The following is a 21,844-nucleotide window of genomic DNA, read 5'->3' as shown; positions in this document are numbered from 1 at the left end:
ACATGCCAATGAGCCTGTGTCATAACAGGTATGTGTATCAGCCATCAGTGTCAGACAGTATCATTTTCCTCATAATAGATTTGCTTCCAGTGAATCCATCCCAGCAGGCAGTCTCCCCCTCAAAAATAAACCCTCTGTTTCAATAGAACAAAGTTCTTGTCACAAATAGTTATCTTGCATCCAAGTCAAAATATACATAAATTTCCCCAGGCGCAGTAGTTTTCTTTAATGAGAAGCAGTTATACAGGTCAATATGGTCCTGAAGGTTTTTTTCACAGAAAATGTACTTTATTCATAAAATGTGTAAAATACATTACATAACAATTCAAATTTGACAAAGTTTAATACAGATCGTTTTCTTTTAATACAGTACATGGAGTGCTTCCCTACACTTACAATCACAAGTCATATTTACAATATACATTTACATTACATGTCAAACATTGTTAAACCCCAAGGGGTCTTATGTGCATTCCAGTCCATCAGTATACGATGGTGTATGATAGCTTAGACTTTGGCCTTTCCCCAAAATCTAGACAGTCAGGGGATTTCAGCAGTGGTACGGAAAATTGGTCAGGATCTCTGGAACCATACTGCTCTAAGTTGTCAGTGCTTTCAGGATAGGAGGGCAAGAGAGAACATTGCTTTGAGAGAGGCAAAAAATAAACATTTTTTTCTTTGAAACCACTTCTACATTAATGAATAATCCTAATTGAAGGAGTCTTTCATACAGTCTAATGGCCTCAAAGTGAAAACAAATTTAATACACTCAACTGACAGCAAACAAGGCATCATAGCAAAGTATACAAGTCAGCAATGGTTCACTGCTGTGTAGTTTCTTTGTCATTAGTAGACATCTTTTTATTAAAAGAGTCCCTGCCAAATTCCAATTATGACACGCTAAATTTATTACATCATTTGTGCTGAGTTAGCTGCTCTTAACTAGAACAATGATGAGAGATGAGGATTAGCCTCAAAGAGTTTTTTTGGCAAAGAAAGAGAAAATAAAAGCTAACAGCTCCTACGTTGATTGCTAATGTCCACCCTTACACCTCTTTCAATTCCCGCTTCCCCTAACTTTTCCAATTCCATGTATTTATGTATTTTTAAAAAGTCAACCCACAGTGGTATCAGTTAGCTTTGATGGCTTGCTTGTGGTTCAGGATAAGGCCAAGAGCATGGAGTTCAATCCCAGTTCTGGCTGAGGTACATCTGGTGCCAGCTTCCTTGCCCTCACAGCATAAATCTGTGGTTCGATCATCCTTGAATAATCAAGGATGCTATCTGGCAAAGAAGAATTAGTGCACAATACTACCAGGAAGGAAATTTTTAAGTAAACTATATATATATAGTAAAATAAATATAATTTGTTGTTGTCTTCTAGCTGCAAAGGGGTGAGCCACTCACAAATCTCAGTTATGTTATCTATTGAGTTGGATGATCAGTCATGATCGTAATGAATGGCAGAGCAGACTCAAAGGGCCAAGTGGTCTCCTCCTGCTCTTATCTTCTATGTTTCTATAGTGCTGTATAAGCAATGCAACTTACAATAGATCTTTCAAAGAATTCACTAGGTTTCTACCTGAACCCACACAATATATTTCATTTGAATTGAATCACATCCAACATTAACCAAAAAATGCAACACTGGATGTACAAACATTTGACATATCTTAGTCATCATAGAACTCATCTGACTGAATCCACAATTCCAGCTTCAACACCCACACCCTAATGTTGCATCTTATGACAGACTTGGTAAACTCTCTACACCATAACTCATTCAACATAGACTGAGAGGCCAATCTCTCTCTTATATCATCTTACAAAAATCCCAAAAATGCATTCTGAGAAGTCAAATAGTTATCAACACCAGGAAGCATGGAACACTTCAGTGAGCATAGTGCAAAGAATAGTGGAGCTGGAAACTCAATATAAGAGGCACTGATTGGAACACATTACAATGTATTCAAGACAGACTAAAGGAAATATCTCCAATCTGTAATCAGCAAATGCAGAAGACCTTGTATAAAAGCAAAATACTGCAGATGCTGGAATCTGAAACAAAAACAGAAAATGCTGGAAAATCTCAGCAGGTCTGACAGCGTCTGTGGGGAAAGAATAGAGCCAACGTTTCGAGTCTAGATGACCTTCCGTCAGAACTCAATGTAGAAGGCCTTTCCTAGTATACCAAAACAAAACCTGATATTGGATGACAATTTGGTAATGGTTTGTGCATAAACAAAGAGAGAATTTTTAGCCCATTTTAAGGCAACCTAAAATACTTTCTTTAACCCCATTGAGAGCAATATAAAACCAAACTTACATAGCTCACTGTACTTTGAATCGCAAACCACACTGTCAGGAATCAATCAAAAAATCCTCTCCCTCATTCTTGAAAAAGGTAGATGGACAATTGTATTCAAAAGGTACTAAAAAGTTAAGAGTTTGTGGAGGACCCATGCAGGACATGACAAATTTTCTGTGAAATTTACAAAAGTACCTGAGCAGGATCAGGTACGATTGTATTGAGTGTGGGGCTGGCTTGAAGGACCTGGTGACCTACTCCTGCTTCTGTTTCTTGTGTTCTGCTTCTATTTCTAGTGTACAGAAACTTCTAAACAGCTTCATGTTAGTCAAACAAGAACTCACTCAAACGTTCAGTGCATTCATGTTGAACAAACAGGTTGTAGTAGGCATGTCTGCAGGTGACTACCCAATATGATGTGCGGCTGTCATGTAATGGCCCCATATGCACTCCATCACCAAAATCACCTGGTTTTATCTTTGCAACATCACTCTTCTCTAATTCATCTCAGGTTATCTGCTGCTGAAACTCTCATCCATTATTTTGTTACCTCTAGACTTGACTACTGTAATGGTCTTCTGAGCAGTCTGCCACCTTATACCCTCTATAAGCTGGAGCTGATTGAAATTTCTGCTGCCCATATCCAAACCCATTTATCCATCATCCATGCGCTCGCTGACCTACATTGTCTCCCTCTCCCGTAATGCATCAATTTTTAAATCCTCATTTTTGTGTTGAAATTCCTCCAAGGCCTCACCCCTCCCCGTCTCTGTAACCTTCTCCAACCCTACAACCCTCCAAGATCTCTACACTCCTCTGATTCTGGCCTCAGCTGCATCCCTAAACACAACTAAGTGATTCTCTGTGTTTTAGGCTTGAACATAATGTCCAAACTCAGGTTTACTACTCATACAGCAATAAGTATTATAGTTATGCAATAAACTCTGTTTTTCTGCAACTCGAGGTGATGAAGCTTGGTTTCTAGAAATTGGATTTAAAGCTGTCCTGGCAGCTTAACCCAAAATGCCTGTTATTTGTACTCATGTTTTCCCATGAATGTTAGTTATCTCATACGATGCCCAGAATGTATGTCTGTGCTGCCAAAAAAAGTAGACCCTCATTTTCATCCCATTTTCCAGCCTGGTCTGTAGATCTGCAGGTTACAGCATTTCAGATACAGATCCAGGTGCTTTTTAAATGAGTTGAGCGTTTCAGCCTCAACCCCCAAGTTAGGCAGTGAATTCCAGACACCCACCATCTTCTGGGTAAAAAAGCTTTTTCTAATGTCCCCTCTAATCCTTCCACCAATCAACTTAAATCAACGTCACCTGGCAATTATTCCCTCAGGTTGGGGAAACAAGTCTTTCCTGTTTATCCCATCTAGCCCCCTCATAATCTAGTACACCTCAATTAGGTCACCCCGTAGCCTTCTCGGTTCTAAGGAAAACAACACGAGCCTATCCAATCTCTCCTCATAGTGGCAATTTTCAAGTCCTGGCAACATTCATCAAGATGTGATTTACTTTGATGGAACAAAAAGCTAATTCTAACAATCATTCCTTCATCTCTCTAGGCTCTAAACTCTCAAATCCCCTCCATAAATATCTGTGCCTCTCTCTCTTCCTTTAGCATGGTCCTTAAATCCTATCACTTTGACCAAACTTTTTGTCACTTGTCCTACCATGCCAATGGCTCAATATCAAATTTTGTTTGATAATGCTCCTGTGAAGTACCTTAGACATAAGACAATGAGTGCACTGCACAGAATAAGGATATTGGGCCCAAGTCTCCTCTCACCCCATTTCATCTCATTCCATCAACCTAACCTTCTATCTCTTTTGCTCTCATCCTAGGACACAGTCAAACCCAGTTCCCAAAGGCGAACACACAACGTTCAAAATTCTTTCTCTACTAGGTGCTCACATAACAGCAATTCAGAACTTTAAAAGGCTCTAAAGTTTGAGATGTTTTACTACATGAAAGGCACTATATAAAACTAAGCTGTTCTGGCTGTTGTGTAAACAACTCTAAACCCTTTATTTCTGCAAAATTAACTTTCAGAAAAATATTGAGGAATTAAAAAAGACTTGCATTTATATAGTGCTTCTTATGACCACTGGATGTTTCAAAGCACTTTGCAGCAATGAAGTATTTTTGAAGAGTTTAATAGGAAGTGTGCCAACCAAATTGAGCATAGCAAACCCTCACAAACAGCAATGTGATAATGACCAGATAATCTGTTATTTTTGTGAATCTGATTAAGGGATAATTATTGGCCAGGGTAGCAGGGATGATTCCCCCGCACTTCTTCAAGTTGGTGTCATAGAATCTTTCACATCCACCTGAGCAGGCAGATCATCTCATCTGAAAGACCTCCGACATGGCAGCATTCCCTCACTACTGCACTGGAAAGCCAGCAATGCTTTTCTGCTCAGGTCCTGGAGTGGGACTTGAACCCAGAGCCTTATGACTCAGCAGCAAGGGTACTACCACCTGAACCATGGCTGATACTCAACTGGATCAAACTCCTCCCCTTAGACGCAATGTTCTCAGTATCAAAAATTCTCCCACATTCCCCCTCCAAAGAAATAAAAAAGAAAACTTGTTTCATCTGTACAACAATTATCATAAGAGTGAATCTAGGTATCCCAAGAATGCAGGTAGGTGACACAGGGCAAGAAGCAACAGGGAACCAAAAATCAAAACATTATTGATGTTCGAAATCTAAAGTAAAAACAGAAAATGCTGAAACTACTCAGCAGGACAGACATCATCTGTGGATAGAAAAAAACATTGCAGTATGGCAACAACATACTAGTACATGAAATAGGTATATATCACTATGGCATTTCAAATAATTTTCCAGCTCTTGTCACAGAACAAAGTACCAATGAAATGGGTGACCAGTTAATCTGTATCCTTGATTGTGGGTTAAAGGATGGCCAAGACACCAGAAAAACCTATTGCTCCTCTTTGGCAGTACTCTCCATTTGTTGGTACATTCTATTTGGACGATTTTCAGTTCAGTATAATTCTTCCTAACCTGAGTTTTTGGTGAATCCCTCCCTATTTGCAGTCTATTCCCATGTTAAAATGGGTACTAATGTTTTGCTAAACAATTGCAAATTTGTCACTTGGATTACTGGAGTAAAAGTCCAGTCTCATTTAAATTTGATTCAATTGCATACCACAACATCAGAATGTGTGGAATTTAAAAGGAGTGATCTGCAGTTTAAAAGCTTTGTAAATCACTCCACCCAAATTGTTTGTGGATCATGGGAAAGCAATTTTTTTTTTTTGCTTGAGGTACAGGAAATTTAATTTATATCTTCACAGATTTAAAGACTTACATTTTTGAGTCTTGGCTTTTCACGGTGCACTTTTAAAATCGTGAAATATTGTCAGTTGCAAGAAACTTTTAAAATCATCAGCAGGCCAGATACAGATTAACTGGTCACCCATTTCATTGGTACTTTGTTCTGTGTCTGCAAACATTTTAAAAAATCAATAAAAATGGTGCTTATTCCTGGGCAGTATTTGTTTACGTCTTCACGTTTTACAATGGACTCTTACAATTGTAAGAAAATGTTAAAAATGATCAACAAGTACACATTAAAAACATAGGAATGGTGATGTCTGCGCAAGCTTTAAAACCACATCAAAGGGAAAGTTAAGAAAATAAAGTTTGTAAAGTTTAGAAAATAAACCTTGAAAAATCATTTCCTCCTAAACAGATCACGAATGGTTATGAATCACGAGGAAACAAGAAGTAAGAGCAACAGCATTTCCAAATGTCTATGTTTTAAAGATTCACATCATTTGTTTTCGATGGTAGAAATGTATTATTCGTCTGGCCCAGAGAAATTTTAAAAAGGGCGGACTCAAAAGTAAAAGCAAAAAACGGGGGAGGAAATCACAGCTCAAGCAGGGGGTGCTCCAGAAATAAAAGTCTGCATTAAAATTGGATATTGTTTTTTGCTTTGTGGGGGACATGTTGCTTCTATGGATTATGGGGGAGGGGAGGAGATAGGGCAAGAGTTGTTCTTGTTGCTGGGTTCCGACCGGTATCAGAAGAAGGAAATCATAGCTAAAGCAAAGGAGGGAGTGGGTGCTCAGAAATAAAAAAAAATCTGCATTAAAGTTAGATGTTGTTCTTTGCTTTGTGGGGGACATTGGGGTTGGTTTTTATGGATTATGGGGGTGGGGAAAGAGTTGTTCTTGTTGCTGCTTTCCGGCTGGCCTCAGAAGAAGGGAATCACAGCTGAAGCAAGGGAGGGGTGCTTAGAAATAAAAGTCTGTTTTAAAACGGGATGATTTGTTGTTTGTTGGGAAGGGAGGGGAGACACATTAGGGTTGGTTTTCTGAATTATGGCGAGGGGAGGGTGGAATTAGAGATATGTTGTTTTTGTTGCCAGCCTCAGAAGGAAATCTCAGCAATGAGAGAGAAAATGGGTGCTCGGAAATAAAAATTCATATTAAAACTGGATTGTTTTTCGCTTTGTGGGGGATTTTGGGGTTGGTTTTATATGGGGGGGGGGGGTGAGTTATTTCTGGATTCCTGCTGGCCTCAAGGAAATCGCAGCTAAAGGGAGAGATGGGCTGCTCAGAAATAAAAATCTGCATTAAAATTGGATATTATATTTTGCTTTGTGGGAGAGATTGAGGTTGGTTTTATGGATTATGTGGGAAAGAGTTGTTGTTCTTGTTGCTGGGATGTGACCGGCCTCAGAAGAAGGAAATCGTGGTGATTAGCAAAGGAAGGGGGGGGGGGGGGCGCTCAGAAATAAAGATCTGCATTAAAATTGGATATTATATTTTGCTTTGTGGGGGATATTGGGGTTGTTTTATGGAGAAGAGAAGTTGTTATTGTTCCTGGCCTTAGAAGGGAATTACAGCTGGAGGGAGGGAGGGGGGGGGTTCAAATAAAAACAATTATTTTTTTTTTAAAAATCGTTGTTTGAGGAGGAGGGGGGTTATTGTGAGTGGATTATGCCGGGAGGGGGTTGTTGTTGTTGTTGCTATTGTGGCCGAGGCCCGCCATTTTGTGAGTGAGGGAAACGAGGTGAAGCGGGAGGAGGAGACACGGTGCGAAACCAGGAGGAGGAGGAGTCTCTCCCTCTTTCCTTCCTTCTCTTCAAACATTTTCTCCTTCCATCCCTCCCTTTTTTTAAACCAAAAAAAAATTTCGTCAGCTTATGCCGAAACCACCGCCCTTCCCTTCCCTTTCGGTATTTACTCACGGCGGGAAGCGGTCGAGCCGTTTGTTCTGTGACGGGACCGTCGACGGTTCGTCCCCCTCCCCCCGCCTCGTTTTTTGAAAGAGAAGCTCGTGGCAGCTCTAACCGTCACCTCCTCTCACCGCCGCCATCAGCAGCAGCAAACAGCATCAATCCTTCACCTCTTAGACTCTTTCTCCGTGCGTGTTAGTGTCTCTTCCAGGAGGTGCGTGTGCGATGGACGGGTAAGTTCATGGTGGCCTTTCTTTCTTATTTTTCCCCCTCCCTTTTATTTCTTTACCCTCCCCAGGCTCGACGCCATCCTCCTTCTCCCTTCACTGATAACTATTATTTTATTTTGGGGTTGTTCCTGTGCACTGGCATGTTTATGTGGTTTTTCTTAATCCAGCAGTGTTTTAGGGCAATTGATTTTTATATAATGTGTGGATTTTCCTCCCTCCAGTTCGTCGAAGGATATTTTTGGTGCCTTTGGTCTCTTTTTCCAAACGATGTTTTAGATTTTTAGGGTTTCTTTTTGTGTGTTTGTCCCCCCCCTTTTTTTCCAGACAACGTTTTAGATTTTTAGGGTTTTTTGTGTGTTTCCTTTTTCAAGATTTTTTTTTTACGACTTAAATTTAAAGGGGAAGGAAGATTTCATCGAAAGAAACTTATTTTTTCCCCGTTCTGAAAATATTCAGAAGATTTTTGTTTCTCGTTATAAACCCAGATGAAGACGTTTGGGAGGGACTTGTGTTAAAACTTTCCAAAAAAATCAAAAGATTTGTAACCACGAGTGAGGGGATGAGGCGGCGGGGGTGATCATTTGTTTTCTGGTCGAGTATGTCTGTCTGCCTCGTCTGGGTTTTTTTGTTCCTGTCTCGTTTTGTACAAGGGACCGTGTTTCAGGTTGTAGTTTGTGTGCTCATATAACGCTGTCGAGTTGGCATGAAAAGCCATCCCATCCTCCACCGCCCCCCTCCCCCCCCCAAAAAAAAAAGCGTAGAGACTTTTGCTGTTCTCCCAGCTCCAATGGCTTCATCTGTGCTCTCCTTTTGCCTTTTTAATTAAAAGAATACTGCAATCATAAACCACAAGCAGATCTTTCTAAAATCTGTCCTTGTTTTTATAAAAATATCATTTCCATTTTTAATTTTATAAATCATTTTCCCCCTGTCTCTTACTTTAAGTTTCATGGTATCACTGTGTATAAGTAACTGGAGCTTTAACTTTTTTTTTCTCATGTTCTCTTTTTTCCCTTTTTCCTTCCCTACAGCATTGTCACAGATCTTATAGCAGTCGGTTTAAAGGTAGGAGTCTTTTCTCTCTTTCTAACTTTACTTTTTTCCCCTTTTTTTAATAATTTCATGCACCCCTTCTTGTATGTAAGCTTGAAAAAGTTCAATCTTGAGCCTTCCTGACTTTGTGTTTCATTGTGTCGCTGAGTGGTTTTTTTTCCTTCTCCCCCTCTCCCTCTCTAGCTTATCGTCACCATTTTCTGGCAGGGCTGCTATTTAAACAACAGCCTCTCGAGCAATTAGTCATAGGGTTGGCAGAAATGGAGTAGTTTCTCTTCACTAACTGCGAGAGTCCCAACAATTTTTTGAAACAATTACAGATTACTTGATCACTTTTTTTTTCCACTGAAGCTGCTTAGCTAAGATATCAAAGTACAACAACAGGAAGTATGTGGATCTGGTTTGAGAAGGACCTTTTTTTATATCCTGTTGGGTCGATACTTTTGTGGGCTCGTTGATCTGTTTCACGTGCTTTGGATTTGCAATAAAACTCTGGTGGATTTTTTCCCCCCCTTTAAAAGGTGCTACAGCAGAGTTTATGAAGCAGAATTATTAATCATGTTTAACCCACCAGTGTTGCCTGAAGTGTTTGTAAAAATCAGGCATGCATTTTATTCAAGTGTGATCCAGATTGAGGTAGGTATTTCTAGGGACTTCGCTCAGCCAGGAATCTTTGAAGTTTTCGTATGATTGTGCCCTTTTGCTTGTCATAGCCATGGTGTACATCTGCTTGATAAGTTAATGGGCTCCCTGGAGAAACTGTGTACAAGAGCATGTATGTTGGTGTGTTTATAAGAGAATTAGCGTTCAGATGACACAAACCTTAAAAGTGAATATTTAGTAATTTATGAACATCAATAAAATTTCAGCCTGTGATTCATAGAATCCTACAGTGCAGAAGGAGGTCATTTGGCCCATCAAGTCAGCACCGACCACAATTCCACCCAGGCCCTATCCCCATAGCCCCAAGCATTTACCCTAACTAGTCCCCCTGACACCAAGGGGCAATTTAGCATGGCCAATCCGCCTAACCCGCACATCTTTGACTGTGGGAGGAAACCGGGGCACCCGGAGGAAACCCACGCAGACACAGGGAGAATGCAAATTCCACACAGACAGTGACCCAAGCTGGGAATCGAACCCGGTTCCTGGACTACGAGGCAGCCGTGCTAACCACTGTGCCACCCCCACTGAGCTGTTTTCTTTTGCTGATAGCAAGACTTGGGCCCGGAAGCAGTTTTTGCTAGCCTTAGATTTTAATCGGGATTTGCACTGAAATGTTTGACTGTAATTCAAATTGCACTGCACTAATAGTTCTGTTTCATCGCATACTTCGGGGACGGGAGGGATATACTGTAGCAATTGTATCACTAGGTTTAGGTATTCTAAACCCCACAAATTAAGCTAGTTCTGAATATGACGATGATTCTCACAAAAGGACTCCCATTTCTTTTGTTTCTAAAAGTGAGATCCATCGCTATTCCACTAATGTAGTCTCACCAAACCATATATTCCTTAAACCATCCATTTTCCTGACTGCCCTCTGTATTTCTCTCTGCTCTTTCATTAGTGAACACAGTAAGAAGTCTCACAACACCAGGTTAAAGTCCAACAGGTTTATTTGGTAGCAAATACCATAAGCTTTCAAATTGCTTTCGTTAGTGACACAGCCGTAATTGCTTCCCCCTCTCTCATTTTAAAACTTACTACAAAAATCTGACACTCCTCCCACTGTTCTGACACCACATTGATTTTTTAAAAATCATCCTGTGCCATTTGTATCTGTTAAGATTTTCTTTTCCAGCAGCATGTTTCATGATGGGTTTTTGGCCATTTTGCTCAATGGATTTGATGCTTGGTGACTTATGCATTGAATTAATTGTGATTATTTTGGAAACAACCATCTGTTAGGTAATTTTAGCAATCAGAGTGAGTTTTAGTGCTCAGTGAATTTATGAGGTCTGGGAATGGAATTGCTTTCAGTTTGGTAAACACCAGCATTAAATGCTGTGTGATCAGTTTAATATAGTGAAGATGGCTTTTTGAGTCAAATTGCGTGTTTCTTCTCTACGAGGGTGCTAGAATGAAATTTGAGATTTCTAGATACTAAAACCGTTTCTATTTCACTTGTAATTTACTTATGTTGAGGTTAAATATTTTAATGTTATTAATGTGGCCCAGTCAGATTTTTGTTGATGTTCCTGTGAAGCACCTGGGTGTAGGTAAAGCTGCTATACAAATGCAAGTTGACATAGTTTTGCTACTTCAATTTGTGTAGAATTGCTCTGAACATAACTTACCTCTAATGGGGAAATCTTAAATTTTAGATACGAGGTATCTACAGTTTGGTGTCAGTAATTTGACTTTTTTTCTCACTGATGATAATATTGAAATTGAGAAGAAAACAAATTGCATCGCCTCCAATGCACTTTGAGATAACATTTTGGAAAAGGATATTACAGTTGAGTTCATTGTTCCTCATGGTGGAAAGGGTTTACTATATAACTGAATCCAAGTGAATTTGATTGGGAAAGGATAGATTTGGGCTCAGGATCTTATTTCTGAATGAAACTTGAAAGAAACGTTGGGATATAGACATAGAGACATTACACTTGGGTGAGCTGTCAGAAAATGCTTTTGGGAGGATTACACCTATTATAATTGAAAGTGATGAAGATTTACTGTCATGATGTACTCCATTTTATGGTTTCCTACCTTGTACGAGAGCTTGGGTTTTTTCACATTGAGTGGATTACATTTTGGTCAGGAAAATATTTGAGCATTTTTGAATTGAAATATAATGCAACTAAACTGTGGAGACTTAGAACATCTAAATTATTTGTCACAACTGAAATGGGATTCTTCAATATTTTATGTATTCAAAACAATGTTGAAATGAGAAACGGCCATTCAATCTGTTCTGCCATGTAGATGCTGTTTCATAATACAATGACAATTGTGAAACTTTTCCTTCCTTGTAACCGTACCCTTCTATTTTGTTGGCAGTCCAGTGCTTTTGTTGAAAGTTGTGCGATGAAGTTATTTCCGTAACTCTGGTTTTTATAAGCTTAGTCTCCGCTCAAGTTACCTTTTTTCTTTAAAATATGTCTTAACATCTCTTTTGTAAAATTATTTATTGAAAGTTGAATCATGGCACTTCTCTTTTCACCTTCCATCTATCCTTAGGTTCAGTAGCTGTTTTTAGTGGCTTCATGGTTTAATGCTTGACCGTTTTGTAAATTCTTTGCACTTTCTTCATAAGTATTTGATCCCTGACGAGGTGTTGTGGTCTCACCAGTTTGGGTGGCATTAGCTCATTATTTGTCACCTGAAAATTCCCGTGATATTTAAAAAAGAAATCCTGCCTATATTTATTAACCTATATGCGCATATCCTTTTCATATCGCTGGTTCTGTATTCAAATTTGTGTTCACAGTAGCAGAAGAATGGCGTGATAAATTTACTGAGAGATGGTGCCAACAGCTGGCACCAGAATTTGAAATTTGGTGGCTGAGAGCAGCAAGTTGAGAGGGTTTGTTTGTTTTTTTTGTAGGAGAGGAGCTGGCTCTGAATTAATTTAATTTTACAATATAATTGTATATGACAGCTGAAATATAGGACTACGCCTTGTTCAGAACTGGTTTTTGAGTCTGCAGTCCTGATGTGCATCTGTTTTGCGATGTTTATGTATTTTCAGTAGCAGCTATCCAATGATAATTGCTAAATTTGGGTCTTCAACCTCACTATTTTTCATTTTGTAATAGTTTTCACTGGTTTGTTTACATTTTTCAATGATGTGATCCCATAATGTAATGTTTGTGCATCTCCCAAGATTTTGTAGGTGTCCTATTTAGATATTGGTAACAGAAGCAATTCTAAGCATTCCTGTCCACTGGTCCCAGTTGCCCCAAGTTGTAGTGTTAAAATTGGCCAAACCTCTGCTTTCCTGTTCAATCAATTTATGACATTTCAGCCATGCTTTTTGTGAGGTACCCCCTCAAATATATTCTGAAATTAAAGGCATGTGACTTTAACCTCATTATTCATTATGACCAGTTTATTGTACTCTTGCATAAGAAGAGAAGTAGCCCCTCAGGCTGTTTGCCATTCAGCTAAATCACGGCTGATCTGTACCTTGATTCAATTTACCAGCCTTGTTCTGTATTCCTGGATGCCCTGGCCTAACAAAAGGCTTGGTGCGACTTAACTAAATCTTTCATTGACATTGCCCTTAAAATCCTCGGTGGCCACACCCACAAAAATGTGCCATTCTGTCCAACCTATTTATATTGTGTGAAGCAAGTTCTAATCACAAGTTTATATCATTGTTTTTCCCCCATCACTTCAACCTTTTTCCCTTTTTTAGCAAGATGTCACTGGATTCCTGTGGTTTCAGGCACTTCCTGACTCGGTGCCAAGTTGGGTGCAAATAAAATTGTGTATATTGCATTTTCAAAGGCAGTGAAAGTGTTGTCAGTTTTCTCCAGGTAGTCTGAGAGAGATTTTTGTAGCCAAAACGTTCATTTCATGATCTACATATTTTGGCTTCTGCAGTTCTCTTAAAAATCAACACTATGAAACTATGGACTCAGGTTAGGAGGACGGGGGTGCAGGATCTTTTAAGCATGAGATGCATTTTATCTAATTTAATGTTGTAAACTTTCAGGCACTGGTTTACTTTTGTTTCCTGAAGCCTGATCTACCTATCCAAATACCCCAAACAACGTGAAGTTGTTCACAGCAAAAAAAAAGTTGTCACACCAGTTTCTATTATCATTATCTTGATACCTGGCTTTGAATATTTGTTTTAAAAATACTTTATTGCAAGGTAAAATTGTACTTGCTGACCAATTTGCTTAGTGGAATTTCATGAAGTTTCATTTCATAAACCTATATGAGTGACTAGTGCCTTGCAAGTCAGCCACTTAGTTACATCATCCATTGAGAATCCATGTACTACTTTCTTTTGTGAGAGTTCTTGTCTTAAAATACAAACAACAAAGAACAATACAGCACAGGAACAGGCCCTTCGGCCCTCCAAGCCTGCGCCGCTCCCCGGTCCAGGATTGAATCCAGGATCCCCGCCCAATTTTCCAGCCTATCTACATACCAATATCCTATCCACCGAGCTGTCCCTCACAGCTACGATGCTTTGTTCATCACAACCTATTAACTCACCCCCACCCCCCCCATTCCAGACCATGTGATCTCCAGGGAGAGGCGAAAACCCCAGGGCCAATATGGGGGAAAAAAATCTGGGAAATTCCTCTCCGACCCCCTGTGGCGATCGAAACGAGTCCAGGAGATCACACTGGCCCTGATCGGAAAATGCTTCCCAACCCTATTCATTTCCACTTCCACGAACACCATCTGAATTCCCTGCCCCCGAGACAGGTTCCCAACTATCCGCAGTCTCGCTCTGTACTGGCATCAGCAAGATGATCATAGAATGAAGCCTTGAAACGAGAAACAAAGAACAATTAGCCCGCGCCGCTCCCTGGTCCAAACTAGACCACTCTTTTGTATCCCTCCATTCCCACTCTGTTCATATAGCTGTCTAGATAAGTCTTAAACGTTCCCAGTGTGTCCACCTCCACCACCTTGCCCGGCAACACATTCCAGGCCCCCACCACCCTCTGTGTAAAATATGTCCTTCTGATATCTGTGTTAAACCTCCCCCCCCCCTTCACCTTGAACCTATGACCCCTCGTGAACGTCACCACCGACCCGGGGAAAAGCTCCCCACCGTTCACCCTATCTATGCCTTTCATAATTTTATACACCTCTATTAAGTCTCCCCTCATCCTCCGTCTTTCCAAGGAGAACAACCCCAGTTTCCCCAATCTCTCCTCATAACCAAGCCCCTCCATACCAGGCAACATCCTGGTAAACCTCCTCTGTACTCTCTCCAAAGCCTCCACGTCCTTCTGGTAGTGTGGCGACCAGAACTGGACTCAGTATTCCAAATGCGGCCGAACCAACGTTCTATACATCTGCAACATCAGACCCCAACTTTTATACTCTATGCCCCGTCCTATAAAGGCAAGCATGCCATATGCCTTCTTCACCACCTTCTCCACCTGTGACGTCACCTTCAAAGATCTGTGGACTTGCACACCCAGGTCCCTCTGCGTCTCTACACCCTTTATGGTTCTTCCATTTATCGTGTAGCTCCTCCCTACATTATTCCCACCAAAATGCATCACTTCGCATTTATCAGGATTGAACTCCATCTGCCATTTCCTTGCCCAAATTTCCAGCCTATCTATATCCTTCTGTAGCCTCTGACAATGTTCCTCACTATCTGCAAGTCCTGCCAGTTTTGTGTCGTCCGCAAACTTACTGATCACCCCAGTTACTCCTTCTTCCAGATCATTTATATAAATCACAAACAGCAGAGGTCCCAATACAGAGCCCTGCGGTACACCACTAGTCACAGGCCTCCAGCCGGAAAAAGACCCTTCCACTACCACCCTCTGTCTTCTATGACCAAGCCAGTTCTCCACCCATCTAGCCACCTCCCCCCTTATCCCATGAGATCCAACCTTTTTCACTAGCCTCCCATGAGGGACTTTGTCAAACGCTTTACTAAAGTCCATATAGACAACATCCACGGCCCTTCCTTCGTCAACCATTTTGGTCACTTCTTCAAAAAACACCACCAGGTTAGTGAGGCATGACCTCCCTCTCACAAAACCATGCTGACTAAATACTTCTTCATCTTGAAGTACATTAAAGCTACCTTGCTAAATCAACCACTTATTCAAAGTCTCAGCTTGTGAATCAACCAAACTGCCATTTAGGCAAGTCAACTAGCAACAAGTAGTTGGAAGTGACATTTATATCTTGTACAACAATCCTTGGAGTGAATTTCTGTGTTTAAAAATGTTGCTCTGCCTATTTTTTCTGTTTGACACCCAGAAATTAGATTCCATAATCGGAATTAAATTTGAAAAGAATCAGTCCAGTTTGAGGATTGGTCTTTACGATTGCTGGGTAGATTGTAAATATTAGGGCCCTGGAGGAGTAAAGCTGAAAAACAGCTGTTGCACATTTACTAGGTAATTACCCAGAAGCCAGTACTGCACAAACATGCCTATTTTGTTGTCTAATGACCATGTTAACTACATATACCTAGTGTTCGGAGAATTGATTTAATTGCTGTTTTCCTTTTCAGCAGAGTAACCACAAAGAATGACAGCATAAACATTATCCTGTGATGTTACCAATAACATGAATGCTAAGACTATCCTGATGGCCATGCAAATGATAATTTGACCTAATATTTAACTGTTCAGACTTTCATTTTTCCAACTGAGGTGTTAATGTTTTAAAAGCTTCTCTTAAATCTAGACGCTTTGGCCTAGGGCATTAACTGTTTAAATTTAGAACATAAGGCACTTCGTTGTATGTTAAATTAGCTAGTGATTAGTGTTCACAAAACTCCCAAATGAATTGTTGAAATCATAGATTTTCTGTTTAGAGCAGGCACTGGTAGACAGTGCCATAACTGTGTTTAGTCTTGTGACTAATTTGTTGCTTTCTCAGGGTGGATCATGCTACCTAGGATGAAAACAAACTGACCTTTCTAGACTGCTTGCCACCATGACATACCCTTTATTTAAACAGTCTGGACAGCAACTTTTCTTTTCAGGGCCATTCTGACCTCTTAAACACTAGCTGAAACAATCTTAGCCAAAATGGTCAGTTTTCCAATCTCAGCCCAGTTTACAGCATTTGGAGCACAACGAATTATCCGTTCAATGAAAATTACTTGATGGGTGGCAGGATACTTCATTACATTAGAAACCTGTAGTATGCTATCTGTAAGTGAGGTTTAAAGAGTAAGCCTGCACATCTTGTGATGCTACATGGGCATCTATAAGAACCTGTTCAATAATTTCCTTCCCTCCTCTTGAAGGTGTCAGATGGTTGTTGGAATGCAGTTCTGTGACTGGCATACTCAAATCTTGTTTAAGTAGCCATTATCGTATGCAGAGATAGTGAGGTTTAAAGAGTAAGCCTGTGCATCTTGTGATGAAAGGTCATCAATCTGAAAGGTTGATGGTGTTTCTGTTAACACAGGCGCTGACTTATTTGCTGTGTATTTCCAGCATTTTCTGCTTTTATCACTGATGATCCTGCCCTTGTCTAATGTCGACAGTGCTAAGTAGCAATCCACTGTTATAATCCTGAGTCTCAGAATTGTCACATGTTCCTTTCTGGTGTAACACACTTGGTTTCTGCACGGTAATCAGGTGTGGGACTCCTGATTGACTTATTTGCCCAGTTAAATCAACATAGACGGAAGAGTTGAATTTATGCTTTGTGGCATTTTCTTAAAATAGCTTCGTGATGTTTTGATATTTTTTATACCAAAGATGTTTCTTATGGTAAGCTTTTAAGTATTAATTTGTCCACAGTTACATTGAGTAAAGCTTAAAGGTTTTATACAGTGCTAGGAGTTTAGGGTTATGTAGTGTATTTTTGGGGAGGTTATTTACAAGCATTGCAGGCTAGACTGCTAAAAGCAGATTGAATGTAAACCTGCTGATGATATTCATGTAAAAGACTGGCATGTTTACATGGTTCCAAGATGATTGTTTGATATAATGACTGGAATTTTACAGTCAGAGGCTAATGATTGATGCGAAACATGCATTGCACTTAAATTTGGCTACAGAGTTTTCTATGGGCTTTTAAACTGGCACATCTGATAATTAGAAATTCAGAAAGTGAACTACCCTTTAGAGGGAATTGGGGCAATGTTAAGCCATTGAATCCTTACTGAGACAGACCGTCTTAAGGCAAGAAATGTAAGGTAGAGTAATGCCAAATCATGTACAGTAGGTAGAAAAGGGATTAATAGAGATCAGAGTAAGTAGATCTCTTAGTTAAATTTTTTTAATTTTCCAACTGGAATGAGATGCATACCACACTTGTAATTTTCAGTAGTTCAGCTTATTTGGCAGCAATTAAACTTTATCATGCTGTTAAAATTTTCATGCATACTTGACTGGACATGCCCCAACTTGTGCTGCCAGATTTATTGAGTACGGGGTCAGTCAGGAATGGAGGTATGAAGCCAACATAAAACCACATATGAATATCACGTTGGGAGTTCAGTGATGGGAGTAGGAAATTAGTAATGGAAGATTTCAGTATGTTCACTTGTTTTCAGTGGCAAACCTCTGGGTTGGATATGGTTTCTGGCAGAACAGGGCAATTCGGATATCAGCTTTGTTATTTCCACATTGGATTATACTTGTGCACTCGCTAGGAATTTGCTGTCTGATTTACTCAATAATAAGTGCTGATGGGAGTTGTTGTTCAGGGTCAATATGTTTTTCAAGATGATAGACTGCTATTAGGACTTAGAGACTCAAACTGCATGTCATTGGGTAGATGCATGTGGCTAAATATAGGACTGATTTTTCAGATATGCTTGATGAAGATAATTTAAATCCAATCTTAGGAATTCCCACTTGCACATTCTTTCCCCTACAAATGTTCCATGTTGCTGCTTTGAAATTGTAAATGAAAACTCAGAAGTAAATGTTTGCATTTTTTACATATCTGAAATTTTAAACAGAATTGGGGCATGAATGATACCTTCGCGCAGATCTCTGTTGTAGGATGAGCTTTGACTTGTGTACTGCCGAGCATAGGTATTTGGAATAACATATCTGCCAATTAGAAAAACAATACATAACAAAATACTTTGAAGTAGTTGAGATTAGATTCACTGCAGACACTCTTCCAGTTAATTTTTCAGGTCTGTAGCATTTTATTCTGGTGGAAGGTCTTTGCCCTGAAATGTTAACTCACTTAGTCTGCCATTACTGTCAGACCGGTTGAGTATTCCTGGCATTTCTGTTTTGAATGACAAAACTTTGAAAGTACAGTATTGTGAACTGTGAAAGGAGGCTGATGATGGACTTCAGGAGGGCATAAATGAAATGACTGAACACATGGCAGATTAAATTTGATGTGGGAAAAACATGAAGTGATGCTTTCTGGTAGTAGGAGTGAAGAAAGGCAATGTAGAATATAGGGTAATATTCTGAATGGGTTACAGGAGCAGAGGAGTCTGGGGGTATATGTGGACAATCATTGAAGATGGTAGGCAGGTTGAGAAAGTGGTTAAAGCATGGAGTACAAAAGCAAGGTAGATACGTTAGAATCATAGAATCCCTGCAGCGCAGGAGGAAGCCATTCGGCCCATCGAGCCTGCACCCAAGACAATCCCATCCAAGCACGATCCCCATAGCCCCACATATACACCCTGCTATTTCCACCTAAAACAAAGGAGCAATTTAGCATGCTAATCCGCACATCTTTGGAGTGTGGGAGGAAACCACGCAGACACAGGGAGAACATGCAATTTCACAGTCTCCTGCTGAATTGTTATAAAGCACTGGTTCAGCCTCAATTGTGTCCAATCCTGGGCAATGTGCTTCAGGAAGGTCATTGGAAAGAATGCAGAAAAGATTTACGGCAATGATTCCAGGGAGACTTCAACTATCCCAATATCAACTGGGATGCAAACAATATAAGGGGCACTCAGCAAAAAAATTCGTGCAGTGTGTCCAGGAAAATTAGTGACGAATCCAGCAAAAGATACAATTCAAGATTTGAAGAAGGACAAGTGGGTGAAGTGATAGTTGGTGACCAGTGTGTGGTCAGGATCTGGAATGCACTCCCTGGAGAGTATGGTCAAGGCAAATTTAAATTGTTTTTTGATTTGATTTATTATTGTCACAATAGTACACAGTGAAAAGTATTGTTTCTTGTGCGTGATACAGACAAAGCATACTGTACATGGCGAAGGAAAGGAAAAGCTCACCCTTTGTGTGTAAGCAACTTGCTTTCTCTGTAGGAAAAATTAAAACAGCTAAGGCTAACCAGAGGAGATCCAAGTGAGGTCCTTCCATCCTCCCTCTCTCCAGCCTACCTGGCAAGTTTTCAAAAATTTGCTGGCTGCAGCCACCCAGGAATGTCCCTGCTGCAGACAGACCTTTGAAGCAATTATACTGTTTCAGGAGGACAACCAAATTGGACGGGCTGCATCTTTAAATCGCAGCCCCAAAGGAAAGAATAGAGCCACCAAATTAATCCTGAAGCCAGCCAAATCAACAACTATGGAACTTATACCCCTTCTATATTCCTGGACTAACTCTAAATTTGATTAATTGATCTTTCAACACTTTAATTTGTGTCAGTGAACTTCAAATGTGCGTGTGAAAATCAGAGGGTACTTTATTTTACTTAAGAGCATGGGAAAAGGAGTAGGCCATTCAGCCCACTGAGTCTGTTCTGCCACTTAATGAGATCGTGGCTGATCCGTGGCCTAACTCCATATACCTGCCTTTTTATTAATATCTTTGCTTAACAAAGTTTTATCTATGATTTTAAAGGTAGCAACTGATCTAGCATCAACTGCCATTTGTGGAGGAGGTGTGCACGTGTCCGTCCGTCCAAGGAATGCTGGCCAGCCGGCGATACCCAGGTCCCAGAATTTAAAAAAAAACCTGCCCACAGTATTCCAACTACTCTTTGATTGGGTTGAATATAATAAAGCTAACCTCTTTGCTAAAGTCAAAAATCTGTCAGATTGGTTATTTTATGATCACAGCCTGTGAGCAGTTAAGCAGTCACAGAATTGGTATATGCATATTTAAAAAACCTGTGATAGCCAAACAGCGTGGGAAAAGAAGGGTGTGTTTAATCCCCTTCTATATCTGATCATAACAGTGGATGGAGACACATTTAAAATTATTGGAGCCAATAATTTTTTAAACGTTGAATCTTTTTCTTTTTGATTGGGGAGTCTCTTTTCTCACTTGCGCTCTCCCTGTTGGAAAAGATCTTTGTGTGGTGATGGATTCTCCCATTACTTTGACGCATGAGTCCTTGAGCTTGAGAATTAAAATTGTGGGAATGAACAAGTTCTGTCCCTTGGATGAGTTGCAGCAACTTGCTGCACAATCTCTGGTTAAAGTTATTGCTTAATACCACTGCCACCATTGTGACCCGTATACCAACCTAAATGCATACAGCAGGAAATTAGACTGGATTTGATTGTGTTTTATTGTCAAAAGTATAAAACCTATGGCAATTTTTGATCTTGTAAACGTGGTTCGCTCCCATGTGTTTTTCGTGTACTTGAATTTACAAGGCAGGTTTCACTTTTTTCCAATACAGTATGCCCATGTTTTTGTCGTTCCACTCTTAATGTTGGTCAATTAATGGGGCTGTATTCGCTTTTAGCATCAGGAGTTTTGTTTTAAAGTCCTTTCGCGCCAAGTCTCTTGTTGAATTGCATGACCTGATCAGCCCCATTTGGAGCGCTCTTTCCTGTCCCTTCCCCTCAGACACATTGGCTCATGGCTTCACCCACTCTCCGACTTTTGGATGTTGCTGACCTTCTGTTCCTGGCCCCTCCTGCTTCCTGACCCTCTTGGTTTCTGTCGACCCCCCCTCCTCACTATTTCTCCACCTTGTAGCTTACCTCCTGCAAGTTGAAGCTGCTCTTCCTGCTTCTTGTCAAACACCTTGAGAGCCCTCACTCAGTGAGGGTATGGAGAGGGAAGCAGTGAGTGGGAGAAATGAATAATGGAAGGGTTAGGGAGCAGGATCCTGGTGAGTGGGAGGTTTGGAAAGCAGTATTTGAGTAAAGAGAGTCAGCATATTTTTATCTATATTGGTAAATGTATAAAAATATTTAGTACTGTGATATATTTCAACTTACAGGATATAAAGTTTTGTTTCAGATGGAAAGTGTTTGACAGATCTGAACTGCAGCTTTCACATTGGTTTGAAAGGGAGTATCTGATCTGAAAGTTGTTTCACTTAAAGTTGCATTTTTCAGGAAAACAACTACAACTTGAAGTGAGGACATACCCCACTGTGTATTTTAAAGCATTGATGTAATGCTTAGATGTTGTGTGCTTGATATTCTTGAGATGCAAATTTAGTGTGCACATAAACAGCTAATAACAGGAGTCACTTTGGCAAATGGTTTA

General features: G+C 40.1%; 2 protein-coding genes across 8 annotated transcripts in view; one reads left to right on the top strand and one right to left on the bottom strand.

The window, feature by feature from the left end:
* hsdl2 (hydroxysteroid dehydrogenase like 2) overlaps nt 1–7,726 on the bottom strand; it is a 127,651-nt gene extending 119,925 nt beyond the window's left edge. The window contains exon 1 of one of the 4 annotated variants that reach the window (XM_078214075.1): nt 7,549–7,726. The gene's annotated coding sequence lies outside the window, so the exon portion shown is untranslated. The remainder of the gene's footprint in view (nt 1–7,548) is intronic. The other 3 variants (XM_078214073.1, XM_078214072.1, XM_078214074.1) reach the window with 3 other exon arrangements.
* Nucleotides 7,630–21,844, top strand: part of ptbp3 (polypyrimidine tract binding protein 3) — a 92,215-nt gene continuing 78,000 nt past the window's right edge. For 2 of the 4 annotated variants that reach the window (XM_078214067.1, XM_078214065.1), the window contains exons 1-2: nt 7,630–7,769; nt 8,798–8,831. In XM_078214067.1, coding sequence (XP_078070193.1) covers nt 7,762–7,769; nt 8,798–8,831 — 42 coding nt within the window. In that variant the 5' untranslated portion in view covers nt 7,630–7,761. The remainder of the gene's footprint in view (nt 7,770–8,797; nt 8,832–21,844) is intronic. The other 2 variants (XM_078214069.1, XM_078214068.1) reach the window with 1 other exon arrangement.

This window comes from Mustelus asterias, chromosome 6, assembly GCF_964213995.1.
Source record: "Mustelus asterias chromosome 6, sMusAst1.hap1.1, whole genome shotgun sequence".
NCBI lineage: Eukaryota > Metazoa > Chordata > Chondrichthyes > Carcharhiniformes > Triakidae > Mustelus > Mustelus asterias.
Note: the sequence above shows the minus strand (reverse complement) of the source record. Positions and strands in the feature narration are given on the sequence as shown.